The sequence below is a fragment of the Aethalodelphis obliquidens genome, unplaced genomic scaffold, assembly GCF_003676395.1.
Source record: "Aethalodelphis obliquidens isolate GAN/ISIS:26980383/991018 unplaced genomic scaffold, ASM367639v1 scaffold23, whole genome shotgun sequence".
Lineage (NCBI taxonomy): Eukaryota > Metazoa > Chordata > Mammalia > Artiodactyla > Delphinidae > Aethalodelphis > Aethalodelphis obliquidens.
Genome location: NW_020837967.1, coordinates 26,817,886 through 26,840,528, shown reverse-complemented (window position 1 = coordinate 26,840,528; position 22,643 = coordinate 26,817,886). Strand labels below are relative to the sequence as shown.

The 22,643-nt window shown below is 41.2% G+C and overlaps 1 protein-coding gene across 5 annotated transcripts in view; it reads right to left on the bottom strand.

Annotated features, from left to right (window-relative positions):
• Positions 1-22,643, bottom strand: part of MKX (mohawk homeobox) — a 62,943-nt gene that overhangs the window by 5,597 nt on the left and 34,703 nt on the right. Inside the window, exon 6 of one of the 5 annotated variants that reach the window (XM_027122045.1) lies at positions 13,572-13,765. The exons of the other annotated variants lie outside the window; for them this stretch is intronic. Coding sequence (XP_026977846.1) covers positions 13,713-13,765 — 53 coding nt within the window. The 3' untranslated portion in view covers positions 13,572-13,712. Of the gene's footprint in view, positions 1-13,571; positions 13,766-22,643 lie in introns of those variants that run through there. 5 annotated transcript variants of the gene reach the window in all.

Here is a 22,643-nt window from a genome sequence, read left to right as displayed (position 1 = left end):
GCTGGCGAGCTGCCCGCGTCGCCGGGGTTCTGTGCATCCGAGAGCCACCTCCTGCAGAGCAGCGGTTCCCAGAAGCACCAGCAGAAGGGAGACAGCAGACAGGGGCCCTTGTACTCTGAAACATTTGTACTTTTGTAGGAAAGCAAAGGAGTATAAGCATCTGGCAATCTGGGGAGACTGTTCTCTATTCCTGATGCTGAGATGAAACCTGGGGAGACGCCCCAGCGGCTTCAGAGAATGGAGGTCGTTTGAGGGGGACTCAGACAATTTACAATCCGCTCATTCTATTAAATGTGCTAAATGTGGAATGTTCTTTTTCATGTGCTCTTTTCCTTTGAAGTATAAACTCACCGGCGCTTATCTGGTTCAAGTATTTTGTGTCTCTTCGGCCAGTCGTCAGTATTTAAGCAGCGGTGGGTTTCTGGGCCACCACTCGACGCCACTTCAGCAGACAGGAGGTCTCTCACCAGCCCCCTCCAGAAGCGGCGCCCAGTAGCTCAAGAGAGGACGTGACAGGAGCAGGAAGGGGTCTGAGCAGACGCCCGCCCGCCGTCACTGCCCAGGCACAGACCCGGGTCCGAGGCCAGCTCAGCTGCCTCTCTCACTCTGCAAGTAGCTTGGCTCTGCCGGTCCCACGTCTGAGCTAAAATGCCTTTTTAGATCCCAAGGTTCCAAAAATCAGCTACGCTGTCAATTATCATAAAAGCAACTGGTTGGCAGGAACAACTTACTGAACCAGCCAAAAGAGCGTGTTTTAAGACCAAAAAAGAAAAGGAATGAAAAAAAGAGATGCGTCGTTAGGAAAATCTTGGATGCTGTAAAACCCAAACCATGTTGAAACTTAAAATGGGGCTATCCTCAGTTTGGACATGTGTTTCCTTATAAAGTTAAGTAGAGAAACAATTATAAAGAAAATTCAGTTCTACTGCAACTCGAGATGTGCAAGCACAAAGCCCTGTGGGCAAAGTGTCCATTCAAGTTTGAGAAATGCAGTTTAGAAATATTCATTCTGATATATATTCCTGAGGTAATAATTCTAGTCGTAAAAAGAGAAAAAAATATGGCCAAATCTTTTGCACTGAGATTTTTTTTCAAATTTAATCAGTAAGTCTTGTTTTAAAATGTTCCACAAAATACTACTCACACCACTGAAAGGTAAATAAAATTAAGATTAATAAAACAAGTATTTTAAATTACATAATCTAAAAATCATGTACTGTATGTTTCCCTAAATTAAAATGGAAAGAGAGCTCCAGACGCTTGACAAATGTGCCTTCTCACACTTGGTCGGTTTGGGAGCGGCTGCTGGAGACAGCAGATGTGTACAGCCAGGCTTTAGTGTTTCTGGTCTCAGGGGTCCCAAGAGACCCTGGCGCACGAGACCAGTTTCTGGAGCTATTTACATACTTGGAACAACTGAGATAAAGCACGAGACTCTGGTGAGTCGGGTAGATATAAAGCCTCACTGAATATTCTGAAATACCGATCGCTCCAGATTTGCAGGAACTCACACCAGACAGCGTCGACCCCGTCTCTCTCTACTTCCCCACACACTGGATCTGGGCGGGGCTCACACACCCCTACAGACTGGTTCCACCGCGGCTGGACATTTCTTTACTTTTAAAAATAGCATTTGTCGTTGTTCTCTAATAAGAAAGGCATGCAGGTTCGCTGCAGAAAATCCAGGAAAAAGTGTAAAAGAGAAAATAGAGGGCACTGACGGATAACTCAAATTAATATCTGGATGTACTGACTCCCAAAGCAAGTTTATATACATTTTTTAAAAAGGAGTCACTTTGTACGTGTTTTAAGATTTTTTTGATGTGGACCATTTTTGTGTGTGTGTGTGGTACGCGGGTCTCTCACTGTTGTGGCCTCTCCTGTTGCGGAGCACAGGCTCCGGATGCGCAGGCTCAGCGGCCATGGCTCACGGGCCCAGCCGCTCCGCGGCACGTGGGATCTTCCCGGACCGGGGCACGAACCCATGTCCCCTGCATCGGCAGGCGGACCCTCAACCACTGCGCCACCAGGGAAGCCCTTGATGTGGGCCATTTTTAAAGTCTTTATTGAATTTGTTACAATATTGCTTCTGTTTTATGTTTTGGTTTTTTTGGCCGCAAGGCCTGTGGGATCTTAGCTCCGCCACCAGGGATCGAACCCGCATCCCCTGCATTGCAAGGCAAAGTCTTAACCACTGGACCACCAGGGAAGTCTCTGTATGCGTTTTAGAACTTGCTTTTTCACTGAACTTCTACATCTTCCTTACCCTTTTGTTAACAAACGAGATAATAATCTATCATTTGGCTTCCCCTGATGTGGCAATGTTTTTTGTTTTGTTTTCTTTTTTTGTTTCTTGTATTTTCTCCTGTGAAAAAGAAACGGCTTGAAAGAATTCAAAATCCAGCTTCGCCCGGTTTAAACTTGAATTTTGAGAGTCTCGAATGTTACAAGAAGGGGTTATCTTTAAAACAACAATTACTAGCATTTCATCATTTAAGCAATCTCAGTTGATAAAGCCACCTTCAAAGACCATGGCAAGGTCTAATGCATTGTTTACACAGAAAGCCCATTAAACACCTTTTCTGTACCTTTTGCTAGTATTCTAGACCATAGAGATACAAAAAAATGACTTTTTTCCCTCCTTATTATTTAATCTGTAACATCAAAAAATCAGTCCAAATCACAGAATAGGAAATCTAAAGCTCCGCTGAGCTCATCCTCAGACTTTAAATTAGACATTTTAATAGATGTGACACCCCTAAAATCACTCTTGCATCACCAGGACTGAATTGCTGCTAAGTAACTGCTAGACAGCCGTTGCTGCATCACTTTAGGGGAAATGTCTGTGGTCATCCTCTCTTTGGGGTAGTTAGAGCTTTTGAATAAGTAAAGATAAATCATCCCAAGTGATTTTGCTCAAAAAGGAAGGATAAAAACCTACCCAACAACCTGTAACACTTATCTGTTGATGATTAAACTGCTTTTTCCAGTGCCATGGACTGAAGGTGAATTACACGTTAAAGCTTCAGCATGACAGGAAGAGATTGCACCAAAACTTGGTGAATATCAAGGCTATCGCTCATGGAAGGATTAGTGGAGCCCTTCGGAATAGTGAAAATTATAAAATGAAACCCGCCTCATCTTCATGGATGGAGCTGGTATTTCTTTTTCCTTTGCAATATACTAGTTAAATTATTTATCCTGAGGCCTTAAAGAATGAGTGGCTTCCAAAATTATTTCAGAGTTTAAAGAAAATCTTTTCCAAAAATTAAGCCAGTGTTTCCTCCAGCCATGACTTCCACCATCTGGAGAAAGATTCTTTTCCTTCCTGCCACCTCTCACGTGGGCTGGCCTCTCACTATAGCTAATAGTGCCCAGATGTCCTGGATCTGCAGGGTCCCCACCGTCAGCTGCCTTTCTGTCAATGCGTCCTCCTCTCGATCTCCTCCCAGAAAATAAAAAATTAGAAACCACACCCCTCTCTTCTGGACCAATAGTGAAGACTGGGGTAGCTGACACCTCAAAGCTTTCAGGATAGGTTATAGTTCCATTAACAACAGCAGAACATCTTTATTGTTCCGGGAGCACCCATGACCGTGGCTAAACCTCTAAGTGTCGATGGGCTCCCTATCATTTAGGGAGCTACATAGCTGTCCTACGGCTTTTCTGATTATGCGGAGGAAAAGAACTTGAGGCCGGTGGCTCCTTATTAATTCCCAGCTGAACCTTTGTTCTGGTAAAACGCACAGTTATTCTGACCTCATCAGTCTGGACTGGAGGACTAAAGGCACAGGAGGTGGGATCTGTAATTTGAACGTAACTTTTCAAATAAGCGGAGTACCACCCAATTAGAATGTCTCAACTCCACTTTCCATCTTTTCCACTAATTAAAGGTCCTCAATGCTAAGTTACTCTGTGCTCCGACTTTCACACCTGGAAAGCAGGGCTAATCACACTAGACTCAGGTTATGAGGACTTCATGTTTTCCAGAACACTTAGAAGAAAGCTTAAGCATGTATACCAAGAACTATATAAATCCTTGTAAACATTTCTAAAAATTAACCTCTCCTCTCACTGTATTTTTTACATCTAGAATATGGAGCTGAATGTTAGTTCATCAGAAAAAATAGTGTTGTTCAGAGATTTAATATGAAAACCATTATGTAAGGATGAAATATTTTAACTCTGGCCAAAGCCCATGAGCACAGATTAATGCATTAATTGTGCAGAATCTATCATCTTCAAAGACAAAATGGCTTTTCTGATGCTACTTTGTGCCAGAGTACACAACATGCCAAGACAAAGAACACTGGAGCCACATTAAAGAATATCTACTAACTTGAAGTGTCTAATGGATTTTGTTACTTCATTTTCTCAAGGGGAATATTGGAGATGTCACCCCAGATGTTTCATCCATGAAAGCTAGGTTTCTAGCCAAAGTCTCAGAAAATGACTTCCTAACTATACCCGAGTAACTTCCGTGTGTGCCCGTGCGCTGCAAGGGGCGCGAGTTGGTTATAAAAGTGTTCCCTTCCACGTGCAAGTTGGGCTACTAGTTCTGAAAACAGGGTGGTCTTACTCTGATTCTCAGCTGAACTTTAATTCTGTCCCAGTGTCCCAACACTGACACTCATCCTCTAAGTTCTGCAATAGCACAAGGGCTACATAACAGCTGCCACACCACAGGTCTAGGAGGTTAATGTTTAATAAATATGTAGCTGAACAGTGTTAGGTTACAACGTACTAATACGACTTTCTTCAGCAAAAAAAGGCCTTTTAAATGGAAAAATGTGCATTTGCTATCATCTAGAAACTGGCTGGAAAGTCTGGCTCCATCCATGTATTTTCAAGCTCTTCAGTATCTCTGAAAAATCAAAAAGTACTTTTGCTTTGATATATGAACTGAAGTGTATCTTTGAGTTGGCTCACATTATGGCCATGCTTTTCAAATTCCTTAAATTACCAGAAATGACACTTCAGACTAGGAGATCTTGCTGTTAAACCTGTCTGAATGCATTAACACCAGAAATGACACAACAAGAGAGGTGACGTTCGCCAACCCCTTGGATCTTCCAGAAGAGGTGCAAGTGACAGTTCTCTACTCACAGTTCGTCTGCTGTACTTATTAATAGAAAAGAAGCATATTTTAGACATAAGATGAACAGTATTACCAGTCTTTCTCCTACATTTCAGATACATTTTGATGCTCCTAATACACTTAAAATGTTAAAATTATACTTGGCATGTCAGTGTTCTATGTTCACACATTTCTACATTTAAAGGTTCTGTGATTTTCTGCTTTTAATTTCAGAAACAGTCATTTGAAGTCTAAACTAGGGTGGGGAAGGACTTTCAAATGAAAATTGGGAAGATTTTTGTTGATGTTGTTGAAGGTGGGAGAAGCTGAAAAGCAGGGAGAGGCGTAAAGATGAGGAAGAAGGCCTTGCGGGCCTGGGCCGTGGCTATGGGTCCGAGTGTCCCTAGTCTAGAGGTCTTCTGATGACCCGATCTGACCAGAGAAGACCAGATAGTCACTAGGAATCGACACCCCAAACCATTCATTAAATTCCAGTGGCATATAGATCCTATTTCCCTGCTATCACCTAAATGTAGGATACAAGAAATTTCTAGAAGAGAGTAGGGGATAAGTTGCTTTCACCTAACAAGTTGATCTATTTGGGGAGAAAACAAAAACATTTCATAGATCAAACCCACCTTTTTGTACAATAATTTCTCTAAGGCACAGGATGTATCTTAGGACCATAAGAAAATAGCTGGCGGTTTCACTAGAAACAGGGCGTCGGGTGAGTCATTTATGTGCATCGCATCTCAGGTTCACCTATAAAATGGGGATAAGAGTAACCCCTCCTTCCCGAGCTTGCAGTGAGGATTAAATGAGGTGCCCAGTGTAAAGCTTGTGGAACAGAGCCTGGTGCACAGGAAGGGCTTTGGCATCACGACTCCCTGAGGGAAGTTAAGCATGTCGGTCGACCTTTACCCGCTGAGGGGGCCACCCCAGGTCCCTTGGGGGTGCCGAGGGTCCTATGGCTCAGTAGGATCCGTCGGGGCTGCGTTTAATGAACCAAGTTCCTGATTCTACCTTCGTATCAGTAGCAGATATAACATTTGTATTAGGAAAATGCCGTTCAGAAATGGGTGACTCTAGGTTCAAAATGCTTTTGTCTATTTTTGCTTAAACATGAATATAATACCACTTAAAATATGCCTTTTTTGGGGGGGGGATGGTGTAACAAAAGTTTACTTGCATTACTTTCCCCAGGTATTACAGTTTTTGCTATGCTGTGATGTATATAGTTCAGGGAGAGTCATTACAAATACAAACTTGAGGATAAAGGGACCCAAGATTTTCATTGTAATATATTACACAATACTTCAGAATAATCAAATCACCCTCATTCTCTTCTAACTGGAGCAGCTATGGTAATAACAGCCTGTTATAAGATCTGTGTTTTCTGTTTTGAAAATAAACACGTAGGCCCAGCTCTATATTGCTGTCATGGTGGGGACTTTTATTTTTGGGAGTCTTATATTTTTTTAAATTTTCCTTTGGGAAATAGTAATCCAGATGGGGGTCATCAAAAAGTAATTATTCAACCTAATGTGGATTTTTTTTTTCTTCCTAGGGTAGGATAAAAAGCTTTTATAAACTCAAGTAAACTTAGTTTCTGCTGCCCTTAGAAGAATACTTTGTTCAGGCCTGCCTCAGGAAGAACAGAGCATGGTGTTGTTATACATTGTGATGAGGTTTATACACCGTTTTTGGTTATTTTTAAAGCAGCCCTGAGAGGTACCTGGAGCTATATGATCTCTAAAGAGGAACAGGGATGGGGAACAGAACCACCATGCAAACAGCGTGGTCACCCCCAGGACCAAAATCACTACAGTAGAGCTCAGTGGTCAGCATGCTGAACTGAGCAGTGACAGGGTCCTGTCTAGGCCTGCTGGTGGCTTTGCTTTTGAACAAGAGCAGAAATGGCAGAGCATCTGGGACCAAAGGGCTGAAGAGGATCAAAGTGCTAGTGACCATCACCTGGAAGCCACCCAGAGGCCCAGGGACAGGCTGAGAACTAGGGACGACCCTCGGCCGTGTCTGCTGGAGAGTGAGCTGAGCCCCTTCTTCCTGCAGAGCACGTGGGTCCCTCCTGTGCTGGGACCACCACCCGCCACCGATGACCCAAATTCGACACATAGGCTCCACGCTACAGCCTTAAGCAATGCAATCTTCAGCAGGGGTGTCTCTATCACAAGATAGTAAAAATACAGCACTTCAGCGTGAAGCAAAGGAACCGCAAAGGAAGAGCGCAAACACTCTTAGGGTCTTAGATAAAAAAAAAATAACAGAGCTTGATGACTACCAGAAAGAAGCATGAGTACAGCACACAGAAAAGTTCTTGTAAAGCCATTTCATGGAAATTTAAATGCAGAGGAATGGCATGTTCACATGACTTAAATATATTTAAATGCCAAGCAGTTGCCATAGGTAATGCCCTGTAAATGTCACAGCCTGTTTTAAAAGTAAATAAGACACCCAGAAATAAAAGAGAAAACATATTTGTTTTAATCATTAAAAATGACTGATTTAGAGAAACGGACAATGAACCCAATATTATTTTTGGACTAAAAGCAATCCTCTGCAATTCCTGATATCTTCTACCCTTTCACATACTTTCTGATGACTATAGAGAGAAATATATTTTAACAATCAGTTGTGTAAACTAATTTTGAAATAAACAAAAGAGAGACAGGGAAAAGCAGAAAGCTGTGGAAAAACAGAGGAAAGAATCAAAAATTACATTCGTAGGACCAACCAGATCCACTTAGTCACACTTTTGGGTTTGGTGATGGGATGCACTATATATACTCACAAGTGATTTAAATATTAAATTCTCTCTAGAGAACCAGAACTAGGTGATGAATACGCACTGTGCAGAAGATCATAGTCATTGCTTTGAATCAAAGGACTACACAAAAGAGCCTGGCTCTCACACTCCAGGGTAAACAAACTACATACTTTCATCATGAAAGCACAAAAAATTGCCCCTTCTTTGGGTAATGACAGCCAGGAAAATCGTAATTCCTTGCAAGATTCCCAAGCTCTCGCAGGCATGTGGTTTCTCCCCTCCCTAGTGGTGACTCTCCACACTCAGAAGGGGAACGCAAAAGGGGCAGAACAGTTACTCACAAAAACTAAAGAACTGGGAAGGCTCCTGAAACTACAGATGTTCCACGGCGATGCTCACTGTATCCTCTGTTGTTTTAGAGGTCTGTCCTGTTAGACGCACACCCAGTTAAAGCCAGCAGGAGTGAGCCACTCATTACGCATACGGTTTGCACATGGGTCCAAAGCCAGGGGAGCTAAAAGCATCTATTGAACAAAGGAGGAGAAACCATCCTTCCCAGGCCACCACAATGGGAGCTGAACACAGGACGTTACAAACACGCAGGAAGAAGTGAGCCATTGTTCCATTCAGGCCTCGGGCAGCATTAATCACACAGCCCTCAGCACAAGATGGGAATAAGAGTTAGTCGGTCGGGCTTTTTAGGAAATATATTTCTCTTATTTTCCAAACTCTAAGTAACTGGATATATTATCCCACTGATTTTCAGCCTACTTTAGGAGACAAATACTGAATGATATCACTTATATGTGGAATCTACAAAATAAAACAAACAAATGTGTACAGCAAGACAGAAGCAGACTCCCAGACAGAGAGAACAAACTAGTGGCTACCAGTGGGGAGAGGGAGGGGCAGGGGAAACTGCTGTGTATAAAACAGATGAGCAACAAGGGTCTATTGTACCGCTCAGGGGATGTGGCCATTATCTTGTAATAACTTTTAACAGAGTGCAATCTGTACAAATACTGACTCGCTATGCTGTGCACCTGAAACTAACATAAATACTGTAAATCAACTATACTTCAATTTTAAAAATGGAATGATCTTCTTAGAAAAAATAATAAAATCATTAGATTAATTTAAAAAATTAAAAAATAAAAGTTATTTTATTAGATAGCTTATTGGATAATAGATAATAGATTCTTACTTGGACAAAAGGATGCACAAAAATCCTTTCTTTCAAAGTGAAAGGCAAAGGAATCTGTATTTGTCCTGATTTATAGGACCCCCTGGAGAAGCATAAAGAAACGAAGGATGTGTAATGATGAAAATGCACTGAATTAATTATTCACGAGTAATCGTCATCATCATAAAAATAATTAGCAGGGCTAGGAAAAGCAGAAAGTGGGCCCAGAAATGAAAAAAAGATGATTATTTTTATACTGGAGGAAAAAAAAGGAGGTAATGGGAGTTGTGTGGGGCAAGTGTTGAAAGCATCTGTCAAAAGGCTGCTTGAGAAATGGGAGTCCCAGTTTATGATTAATTGAAAAATTATTCAAATGGAAATTCCATGCTAATGTTAGCAGTCATTAAGACAGAGAAAGAGAATAACCCAATTAGTTACTCAAATTCCTACAGCTGCTTTTAATGGGATTAGTGCCTTTTTTTGGTTTATCTTGAGTTGAGAAATTGAGTGCACCTGTTCACTGCTAATCAGTGTGAACTGGGAAGGGTGACGTTCACTTAATCACACTTTCCCCCTCCCACAGTAACTTGCAATGGAAGAGAGCAGATCTGGAACCAGAGAGCTCAGGGTCTGAATCCCAGCACTGCTGCTTATTAGCATGTGGTCTGGGGAAAGTCGGTTAATATCTCTGTGTCTCATTTTTTTTCTCATCTGTAAAATAGACACAAAATACGGAATGATGAAGACTGTTGCAGAAATTAGTAATAATCACTGCAAACCACCAGGCAGCCAGGCATCCTCAATAAAGAGCAGCTATAATTATTCCACAATTGCAAACTCTTTGTAGTGGCAGCAAACTAGGAGGCAATGTTGAAGATTTACCCTGAAATGGAACAGATAATGAATAACACAACAATTCAAAATAGTTTTTTCATTTGAATTGTCTCCCCTGGGTCACGGGCAGGCATGTTATGTCTCTGACACTCCAGTGTGGAAAATTCCCCAAAGGGCAAGACTGCATATTGTGGAGACTTCAGTGTTGCAACGGCTTGGAGAAGGTCACTTAAGTTGCTTAGTAGCCACAATACGCAAAACATCAGAATGGAGTCTTCGATGAGAGTAAGAATGAGCATACACACGGCAAATTCCAGGATTAGGTCAGCAACCGGTCTTTTGCTGCTCATTTTTGCGGTTGGCGCACGTAGCTGTTCTTGGCCTGGCAGCTTGCATGTGTTATCCACGCAATCATATAGGTATGCTAGCGTGTTTATTCTTAATTGCTCGGAGAAAGTTTTAAATTGTGAAGATCTTTACTCAAGATAGAATATGGCATTTGCATCTGGGGAAACAGCTTTGGAAATGCCCAGTTCTTAAAAGACAGGTCTCTAATCTTTGTAAAAAGCTCTATGAAGAGCTCACTGACTGATACAATTCCACAAGGGAAAAAATAACTACTTAAAACATACATTACCTAAAAGACCTTAATTGTATCACTGCTTTATCCTAAACAGCTGTACTTGGTATCCTTCAATTGGAGTAAGAATATATGGGTTATTTCAGTACTCCCGACATCTTACAAGGAGACCAACATTTATTAAAAATTCTTCCCACTGCACAGCAGAATGCGAGAGATACTCAATTTCCCTTGGAATTTTTGTGCCATCTTTGGATGCCTGGTGCTTTCATAGAGAATGGGTAACAACACTACAATGAAGCTGAACTTATCCAAGTAAAAACCAAATTTTTTTGAGTATCAAATGGAAAATTACACTTTGTACACAGCATTTTACCCTCCCCCCCCCTTTTGGGGGCATAATTAAGGTCCAGGTCAACTTATCACAATTCACAGTGGTGACAACAGTATTTATCAAGCATTTCGCAAGTCATAAATGTGCATTAATCTCATTTCCTTTTTGTGCACACTTGTATCATTTTCCCCATTTTACAACTGAGACTCAGAAAAGCTGACTGACAGGTCCGAGGCTAAACTTAGTAAACCACAGGGCTAGTACTAGAAGCCCAATCTTTTAATCTTGAGTGCAATAGAATGGGCTCTTCTCCATGGTGTCTTCATTCACCGCTCTACAGGTTCATTGGTTGGTTCAGCAAACATTTACTGAATGCACTCTACATGTCAGGCACTGTGACCTTAGAAATACAGTAAGTCCCCTACCTACAAAACAGTTCTGTTCCGAGAGCACGTTTGTTAAGTCCAACGCAGTTAGCCTAGGTACCCAACTAACACAGGCGGCTCTACAGTACTGTGCTGTAATAGGTCTATAATACTTTTCACACAAATAACACATAAAAATCAAACAAATAAAACACTTTTCATCTTACAGTACAGTCCCTTGAAAAGGACAGTAGTCCAGTACAACAGCTGGCATGCAGGGGCTGGCATCGAGTGAACAGGACAGAAGACTTACCGACTGGAGGAGGGAGAGCAGGTGGGAGATGGTAGAGCTGAAGCAGATCGTCAGCAACAAGAGACGCCAGCTACACTGCCGCCGCTACACCTCAGCAGCACCGGCTACATCGCCGCCGCTACACCTCAGCAGCACCGGCTACATCGCCGCCGCTACACCTCAGCAGCACCGGCTACATCGCCGCCGCTACATCTTAGCAGTACCGGCTACATCACCGCTGCTTTTACACCTGCTTCCAGCCAACCTGGGCTTGAAATAAAGTTACTGCACTACTGTGGTCTACACAGTCCTGTAAGTGAAGTACACAAAAGCACGACCACTTGCAGAGGATGCACGCACGTGACAACTAACTCACGTGACCGGACACGTGAACACATGTTCGCATCTTTGAAAGCTCGCGACTTGAAGGTTCGTATGCAGGGGACATACTGTACGAATTACAGATGGGTCTCACCCCAAGCAACTCACTGAGTAATGACAAGAGCTCCGTGTGACTAGTGCTCCGGGGGCCCTGAGTGGGGCTCTGAGTGAGATGGCATCCTCTGGGGCGGCAGAGATGAGGCCACGGGCAAGTGCGTCCAGCATGCACCCTCCTCCATTCACGCCTGCGCCCAGCCAGCGCCATCACCATCTGAGCACCAGGACACAGTAAAGACGGGAAAGCGACCGGCCAAGGTAAAGATGAGCGGCGGCCACTGAGGCAAAGGTGGGGAGCAATGTTCCAGGTGAAGGGGCAGCTGTATGAAAGGGCAAGGCGATGCCGGCACCTGACCCCTGTGTCAAATCTTTCTGTGCAGCTGAAACGAATGAGGCGTGCGAAGGGGCAGGTGAGAGATCAGCAAAGGCCGGGTGCTGAGGGGTTCCTGGGTTTGGGTGCCAGGAGGAGGAAGGTGAACTCCATCCTGAAAGGATGTGTAACAGTGACACGATTGGACCTGGATTTCAGAACGATCCCCCTTGCCTTAGTGGAAGGTGAGACCGCGGCAGGAACTCAGACAAGTGAGGAGTGGGGGTGGAGGACGCAGCAGTGGGGACGCTCGCTCGGGGGCAGCCTTGCTGAAGGGTGGGTGGGGTCTGGGAGCACGAGGCAGGAGCCTCTACCGCCTCTGGGGCTGCCTCCCGTGACTGGGTGGGTGGGGATTCTCTGAGTCCGGAAGGACGGAGGGAGAGCACGTTTCAGCTTGGAGGGCACGGGCCGTCGGGAGTCTGACGGTGACATGCTGAGAGTAGGAAGTGCTTTGAGGGCCTTCGAATGTGGACGCTGATGTGCTCAGGGATGCAGGACGCCGCCCTGAACAAGAAGAGGACGCAGCGTGGCCGCATTACGTAGCAACATATTTAAAACATTGTGATATTATCTCCTCAAAGTAGTCATCGTAACATGGAACTCGATCGGCATATAGGTAAAAGAGGTATACAAATAAATAAATATGGATGGGTCTTACACGAATAATGCTTTAGCACATAGATCTAAATATCTTCCCATATGCTGGCTAATACTATCCAGCGTGTGATTAAAAAAAGTGTCAAATACCAAAGTCTTGAAAGATGAATTATTTTAAAAACTTTATTAGTCACACCCTTTATCCATACTGCATTTGCTCTCAGAAGGAAATGTACACCCGAAGGGTGAAAAGGAAAGAAATAGTTTCCTTAAGCGAAGGAACAGAGAGAGCAGAGCATGTAGCTGGCTCCCTGCCTGTCAGAGAACACTGAAAAGCTAGAAGTTTCAAGGCAAATCTCCACTAATCCACCTTTTACCAAAGTTCGCACTTAAAGTCCACCTTTTGCCATGAAACATTTAATAGGAACTTTATTTTAACCACAAAGTGCCCTTAAAAAAAAGTAACATCGGATTCCATACTAGGCTAAAAGAAGAACGTATTAGGTAAGTGAAAAGAAACATGTATTTTTTAAAAAAAAAAAGAAAGAAAAAAAGGACTTGTGAAAAGCATAACGCGGTTAATGAGGATTTCCACTGAAGACCGAACGTTAATGACAATGCAAAGTTTCTTTCCTATTGAGGACACATGCTTCTTAAAGAACGGATAAGTCAGTAAAGTCCATTTTCTAGTGGCATATCTGGAGACACAATTTTAATCTGTTGAAATGGCACAGAGACAAAAACCAAAATACAAATAAACAACAACAAAGAAACGTTTTCTTTTAGAAAGAAACTCCATTTAATTGGCTTCCACTCTCGCGGTTTAAATTCAGCTCCTTAAGGGGGGAATAACTCCCTCAGGAAGGCAGCTTTTTGTTGGGTATGTGCATGATGTTCATTTGTCTTGCATCTAAAAATTAGAACATAACAAGCTTCTAATCATCACTTGTTAATTTGAAACAAAAAGAATTCTTCTTTTCCATTGAAAGCAGACTGTACTAAAAAAAAAAAAAAAGCAGCATTCTCCAAGGTCATATGCTGTTGGCAAAGCTCAAAAAACCCTTATAGTCCAACTTGCTTATGTTCAGCTGTGTTTACTTAGACTAAACTTGACAAAGTCTGCGTCTGATTATCCTGAGCAGTCATCTGCCCACAGATAAATAGATATTACACAAACTTCTGGAGGGAATGACATTTGGCCTCCATAATTTTGGAATAATTTACTACGTACCCTCAACTTAAAACACCAAAACGATCCGCAATATGTTTGGGGGATTGGAACATAAATATTTCATTTCACAGAGGGAGCAGTCTCCATGACCTTCATGGGTTTTAGGTGATTTACTAACGAAGTGGGGAACTGCTCTGGGAGGTGTGGAGCTGTTCTGTAACAGGCAATTTCGAGGCAACATTTATTTCAGACTTTTCAATAACATCAAGATTTCAAGGGATTTCTGTAAACAAACTGTCACTTAGAGAAAAAACTTTCCATCAGTATTTCTGCATCAAGTCTCCAGAACAGAACATGCGTATAAAAATAAGAGTTAACTAAATTATTTCCAGAGACTACATGTTAGAGTAATGTTTACACTATTGGTAGAAAGCAAAAGCTCGGTGTTTTACCACTATTTCTTACACTAAATGCAAAATTTTGCTTTTGGAGTAAAATGTAAACCATCCCCATGGCAGAGTCTGTTCCCGATTACCTAAGAATTGATTCCGGCCCATCTTATTTACTTTGCTTGCTGTTATATTTACATAACAAAAGATAGACATACTTTCCTCTCCAAACTAAGATTGTTTCAAAGGTGGAAGTACTCATTATATCCCCCAGCGATCAGTCAATGAACCAATCAATCAACAGATCTTTACTGCATTTTGCTAACAGCTGGTAATACAGTAGTGGGCAAGGAGGAGGTGCTTTCTGTCCTCTGAAGTTTGTCTACTGAGAAAAATGATACGTTGAACACATACTGTCATTTTCTAGGTTGTTCATTTTACTTTATACAATTAGGAAGCATGCTCCCCCACTAAAACTAACACACTTTCCCCCTGACTCCTGTCTTATTATTGAGTTAACCTAGGGATGGGGTCCTTCATTTGGAATCGGTGGGTGTGTTAAGGGAGCGTCAGATGCTCTGCTGTGCCAGCTCCCTCTAGCAGTCCTGGCTCTGTTTGTAATGGGGTTAGTTTCTGAGTGATTCATTTAATGCTCTCTACTTTGGCTTTTATTCTAATGTACTAAATTTGCTTTGATAAGCACTTTGTGAAGTGAAATAATGTAAACGACGGCACTGCTGCTATTGGAGCAGCTGCCACTCACGCCTAATAAGCTGGGTTTCCAAACTCCCCCGAAAGGACTGAATCCACTGAGGGACCTTACGGCACATTCTCCCACTGTCTTCTCTCATGATGCGTTTGCTTTGTCGGTTCACAAAAGATGATTTTGCATATATAAATAAAGAAGGACTGTGTTTGCAAATGTGCATGCCTTTAAAGATCATCTAACAAATCCAGAACGTGTGCTGGAGACGGGAGTGTCTTCAGACTAGTATTTGTGAGAAAATCCATTAAGGCCTCATTAGCTTTTAATGCAAAACTGCATCCACAATCATTCTAGAAAGGGCAGGTTCCTCAAATTCATCATGTAGTCAGAGAAGGGAATCCAGGAAAATGAGGGAGTACGAAGCTCTCTTCCGAAGCCCAGCCACGTGACAAAGCCAGAGGCATCTCCAAAGCCACAGATGTACCAGCAAACCAGGTGAAGAAGGCTGCTGCAGCTTGAAAAAGTAACTTTACCACCTTAATACCTAGGTCCTCTGAGAGCTGTCTCAAAGAGGAAGGTAAGTGGTGTTAGGAAACAAAAGGGACATTCAAATGACCACACATTTTACTTTTCAAGCATGGAGGGAAGGAGCAGTTGATACACTTCAAGGAACAAAAAGCCTCTGAGGAAGGGAGCTACTTGTGGGTGGCTTCTTACAAAGGAAAAGTACATTTGCAAATCTTATCAGATTGGACCAAGACACAACTCTGCACAGAAACTAATACAGAAGCTCATTTTAAAAGGATACGAAACTCCTCCACACGCCAGTTACTGTACACGTGGGCAAGGCTATCGGGAGACCGTGTTACGTCTGACAAAGGAGCGCAGCCGCCAGTATCTCTGGACGCTGAGTTCATTCTCTAAAACGCAGACTTCCACACAGAAGCAACATTTATAGTTACGGATCACTGGCCGCAATCAGTTTGCAGAAGAGCTGCAGTTGAATCAGATTTATACGGCCCTCTCAATGTTAACCAAAGTAGACAAAAAAGGAAAGCTTTCACAACCAAAAATCTTGAAAAATCTCCTATATTTTTTGGTTTCATTTTTCCCAGAACTGAAACACCACAAAATAACACCACCTCAGTGCACTCACTCCAGCTCAGTCAGGAAGGGCTGAGGTACATAAACATTTTTTATTTCACTTTTTTACAAGACGGTGACCAACATTTTCTTAGCCTTCCAAAAAGCTTCAGGTTTGGAATACATTTTGGTTAAATGTCAGCAAAGGAATTTGCTCATCATTCAAGCAGCACTATTTCTTTCCAACCTTGGAGTATATGTAGGAACTGTGTTGTGAATGGAATTACAAAACAGCTCAGAGCCACAAAGGGAAATCCAGTTCTACAATTCTCTAGTGTTCTGTAGGGAAGCATTCTGTACAGGAGAAAACAGGAATTACAAGGGACATTTATCCCCACAATTTATCAAGTGCTTTCACAATTATTATCAATAGCTGTGTGAGGTAGGGATATTTTCTTTCCATCATTTTATAGATACTGATATAAATCAGAAAAGTTAGATGATTTACCTGATGTTTCTTAGTTAGTTACTGGTAGAGAAGAAAATCTGAACCCAGATCTTTAAAGCCTAAAACCATAATCTGAAGGTACTATAACTGAAGCCCAAAAGCCAGCATCACAATGGGAAAACACTAGAAGTATTGCCAGGAAGGTCAAAAACAAGACAAGAATGTGTACCACCATTACTTGTGATATACAACTCAAGCAATAAGCCAGAGAAAAAATGCATGGCAAAAATTTCAGAAAGCAAGTAGAATCATTACTCTTTGAAAATAATATAATTGTATTACTGGAAAACACAAGAAAGTCAACTGAAAAAACTACCAAAAATGATAAGCAAATTCATGGTGGTAGCAGAGTACAATATTAACATACAGAAAGGAATGGCTTTCTCATGTAAAAACAACAGTTAAAAAAAGTGATGGAAGAAAGGACCCTAATTAGGGTCTAGGACTAAACTTAACAAGAAATGTTCAAGGACCTATTTGGAACATTTTAAACACGACTAATGGCCACAAAAGGAGACATGAACAGACATACCAAGCTTCTGCATAAGATGATTCTATATCTTAAAAAAAATCAAATTTTCTATAATTAATTCATAAATGTAACACAATCCCAATAAAAATAAAACTTTTTTTGAGGAGACAAGTTGATCCTAAAGTTAATAGTGGACAACAAACAAGCAACAATAGCTAGAAAAACTATGAAAAAAGAAGACAGAGGAAGAATAAGCATAGCCAGATCTTAAACATATTCTAAAGCCTCAATAGTTAAAACACTGTGGGATTGTAGCATGAGGAGAAACAAAAATCGAGACCAGCAAGATAACAGAGACTCAACTTAAAATGCAGTGTTTCCAACCAGGAAAGGAGGAGAAAGACAAATCAATACAAAGTGTTAGGACAGCTGGGCAGCTCTATGGAAAAAAATAAAATTGGACATTTTCTTCACACTATATTATACCATTTCTCAAGCTAAGATACATTCCAAAGAAATAAAATATTTAAGCTACAAATTGAGACTCACAGACATACCAGAAGAAAACCTGGGATACTCCCTTTAGGGTTTTGAAGTGAGGAAGTTCTATCACTTAAAATCTAGCAGCCAAAGAAATATCAGTAAATGTAATTACATTTTTTTCAGAGGCTACATGGGGAAAAATCAAAAGGAGAATCAGTTTTTCCACATCCTCACCAACACTTGTTAATTTCTGTTGTTTGACAACAGCCATCTTAATTGGTGGGAAGTGGCATCTCTTCTTGGGTTTGTTTCTTTTAATTGAAGTCTAGTTGATTTATAATGTTGTGTTAGTTTCTGATGTACAGCAAAGTGATTCAGTCACACACATAGATTTTTTTCATATTATTTTCCATTATGGTGTATTACAGGATATTGAATACAGTTCAATGGGCTATACAGTAGGACCTTGTTGTTTATCTATTTTGTATACAGTAGTTTGCGTCTGCTAATCCCAAACTCATTTATCCCTCCCTCCGCTTCCCACTGGTAGCCGTAAGTTTGTTTTCTGTGTCTGTGAGTCTGCTTTTGTTTCACAAATAAGTTCATCTGTGTCATATTTTAGATTCCACATATAAGTGATATATGATATTTGTCTTTCTCTTTCTGATGTACTTCACTTAGTATCATAATCTCTAGGTCCATCCACGTGCTGCAAATGGCATGACTGCCTTCTTTTTTATGGCTGAGTAAAATTACATATTGTGTATATATACACACCTCATCTTCTTTATCTATTCATCTGTCAATGGACATTTAGGTTGTTTCCATGTCTTGGCTATTGTAAATAGTGCTGCTACGAACACAGGGGTGCATGTATCTTTTCGAATTAGAGTTTTCTCCAGATATAATCCCAGGAGTGGGATTGCCAGGATCGTATGCCAACACTATTTTTAGATTTTTAAGGAACCTCCATACCATTCTCCATAGTGGTTGCAACAACTTACATTCCCACCAACAGTGTAGGAAGGTTCCCTTTCCTCCACACCTTTTCCAGCATTTGTTATTTGTAGACTTTTTAATAATAGGATTCTGACTGGTTTGAGGTGGTACCTCAACGTAGTTTTGATTTGCATTTCTCTAATAATTAGTGATGTTGAGCATCTTTTCATGTTATTAGCCATTTGTATATCTTCTTTGGAGAAATGTCTAATTAATACGTCTTTTTTCCATTTTTAAAAACATTTTTATTTTTATTTTTTAAATTTTTATACAATTTTCAAAGGTTACTTATTAATAGTTATTACAAAATATTGGCTCTATTCCCTGTGTTGTACAATATACACTTGAGCCTATCTTACACTTAATAGTTTGCCTGCCCCCCTCTAATGCCCCTCCCCCCTCCCTTCTCCCCACTGGTAACCACTAGTTTGTTCTCTATATCTGTGACTCTGCTTCTCTTCTGTTACATTCATCAGTGTGTTGTAGTTTTTAGATTTCACATATAAGTGATATCATACAGTATCTGTGGTTCTCTGTCTAGCTTATTTACATCGCATAATACCCCCCAAGTCCATCCATGTGCTACAAATGCCAAATTCCATTCTTTTTTATGGCTGAGTAATATTCCATTGTATACATGTACCACATCTTCTTTGTCCATTCATCTGTTGATGGACACTTGCTTCCATATCTTGGCAATTGTAAATAATGCTGCTGTGAACATTGGGGTGCATGGATCTTTTCCAATTAGTGTTTTTGGTTTTGGGGGGGACAGGTACCCAGGAATGGAATTGTTGGGTTATATGGTAGTTCTAGTTTTAGTTTTTTTGAGGAACCTCCCTACTGTTTTCCACAGTGGCTGCACCAATTTACACTCCCACCGACGCTGTCAAAGGGCTCCCTTTTCCCCACATCCTCTCCGACATGTTTTATTTGTGTTCTTTCTGATGAATAAAATCATATGATCATCTCAGTAGATGCAGAAAAAGCTTCTGATAAAATTCAACATCCATTTATGATAAAAACTCTCCAGAAAGTGGGCACAGAAGGAACTACCTCAACATAATAAAGGCCACATATGACAAACCCACAGCTCATATCATACCTAACGGTGAAAAGCTGAAAGCATTTCCTCTAAGATCAGGAACAAGACAAGGATGTCCACTCTCACCACTATTATTCAACATAGTTTTGGAAGTCCTAGCCACAGCTATCAGAGAGGAAAAGAAATAAAAAGAATCCAAATTGGAAAGGAAGAAGTAAAACTGTCACTGTTTGCAGACAGCATAATACTATACATAAAAAATCCTAAAGATACCTTTTTCCATTTTTTAATTGAGTTTGTTTTTTGTTGTTGAGTTGAATAGTCTGTATTTTATATAAAAATTGGGGAAAGAAAGAATTTACATTCATATTTGCTCTTAAATATATAAAGATTCTCTGTAAGGATACATTAAAAAAATACTTTAACAATGTACTTGGACAAAATCCCTCTGTTATATATTATATGGTATCCTGTATTTCTTTGTAGCCTCTGGCACACTTCTTTGTTCAATACTTGCCTTCCACAATATGCTGTCTGTGATGTTCACTGTTTTACATCCAAAATGTAGCAGAAAGGGTTCTCAATGATTTTTTGCGAACAGACTGACTAACTGATGGAGAGAGAGGAATGTATCACATCAGAATACATCAGGTTATTAGGATGCTAAACTGTCAGAACATCATAGCAGTCCCGCTGGAAAGCAGGAAGGAAGATCCTGGTGAGTTAAGGGGTGGGCTCAAGGCTGCGTTATGACTTGTGGGCTCTAGGGACTTCTGCCTTTGTGGACTCCTCCCTCCCTAAAAAACCGATCATACGTTCACTGTTATTATACTCATTTTTCTTTTGATTTTAAAAGAAATGAAAATGGAAGCATTAAAGTGGGCTGTGCTACTGTGTGCAGTGTGCAGCTGACCCTGGATGAAGAAAGAGCAGAGGAGTGGGAGGGATTCCTCGAAGAAAGCAGGCCTAGGATGCCCAAGGCTGAAGATGCAGGAGCCCAGCACGTGTGACCCAGCCATCTGAAGCTCACCTCCCCGCTTCCGCACCACGTTTCTCTGCCCTCTGACAACTACGCCACCGCAACTGGCGACCACCGCATTAAATATGGGCTAGACCTGCAAAACGAACTTAGGTTTTGAATTTCAAAAAAAAAAGAAAACAGAACTTTCTTCCCGCCCTACCCCTAAATGTTCCTCTAGTTAATCCACTTGTTTTTCAAGGGAAATTAATTTTTTAAAGAACCATGTTTTTCTAAATGAAAGCTTATATCCTATTTTTTAAAAATTCGTTTGAAAGCACAGTGACTCATGTCATATGTGTACAGATTAAATTAAACTGGCCTCTGCATCATTCTATCAGAAATGAGCAGGTTAGACCATTGGCAACTTTGTGCCCTTAAAAAAATGGGCAAGTGGATGATGCCAGCCTTTATAAAATTTTTAAATAATGTTTTCCTACATGCTTTCCCTGAGGAGGGAAACTATTACCTCTCTTCATTGATTTAAAGAAAAATTTTTTAAAAGCTTAAGAAATACTCCCAACCAGAGAATATTGAAGAATTCAACAGCTGGTATGGCATGTACACCAACCAATTCGAAGACATGTTGGCTGTAAAGACGGGGACACTGGGGCACACTGTCAAATACTTAACACCTGCTGTAGGAAAAGCTTTGCTCCCAACTTCACATGCTTCCTCCCCTCATTCAGTTCACTGACCGTCACAAGGTCTTCGATTATCTACCTGAACCTACAGGACCTATATTTTCCTTGTGCACCATTCAGCAGCTATGCATTTCTGTACTTCTTTAACACATACATGAAACCAACTCTATACCTGGTACGTTGGGAGCTGGAGATGAATGAGATATAGTGTAGGGAAGTCAGAATCTAAGGAGAGTAGCAAACTACTTCTGTTCTTCACACTGATTACTGAGGTCTGGTAACAAAAATAAAACAAAGGTGAGCAGGCACATGAATATGGCTCTAGGCCACATGCATGAAGGACCCTGAAGACAGCAGGGTTTCCTGAAGGTCAACTCCACACCTTCGAGCTCTAACGAGGAGGCCTTTCACCCACTTGCCTCCTGCCACCACTAAGGCACTGTTTTCCAACAGGATTATACTGCACGCCACACATGCAAACCGCATAAGCAATGTTAAACTGTCTAGCAGACACGCGTGAAAAAGGAAAAGGAAAAAGAAAACACAGATTTAATAATAAAATATCTTCTTTAACTCAATACAGCCAAAATATTATCATTTCAGCATGGAAACAATATAAAAATTACCAATGAGATATTTCCCATGCTTCTCCCGCCATACGTGTTAACACATCTTACTTTGGACTAGTCACATTTCAAGCGCTCTGTCACCTCACGTGGCCAGTGGCTGTCTTATCGGATAGCACAGTTCTAAGCGACTCTACATAGAATGGACACCTGAGCTATTCCCTAAATCTCATAGTGACAGAGTGAATTCTGAGGAATCTTCAAAAGTACAGAAATGTCCGCAGTTTCCTATAGAATTCCTGTGAGAGCAGAGATTCCTAGAATCGTCCTACAATGAAAAAGTTGAAGACAAGGTAGGGCTTGATTTGTGACCATGTATTCTGCTTCCTATTCTTAAACTCTGGCTTAAAGGAACCTCTTATTCTAGATTCACTACTAATTGGTCACAAAGACCAGATTAGAGTCCCCTCTTGCCAGTTTACCCTAGTCTCTGTATTAGCATGAGAAGGGACTACTTCTTGATGCTGCTGGCTCAACACACTTCAATACATTCTTCTTCCCTTAAAGGCCCATCTTGTTCATGGGCCCCTGGGAGAAGACTGGACAAACTTATAAAAGTCTTAAACTAAATCCCACGGTAATCAATAAGTAAAGAAGACTAGTTGAAAGACTCAACCAGCACTACTCAACATGGGATCCACAAA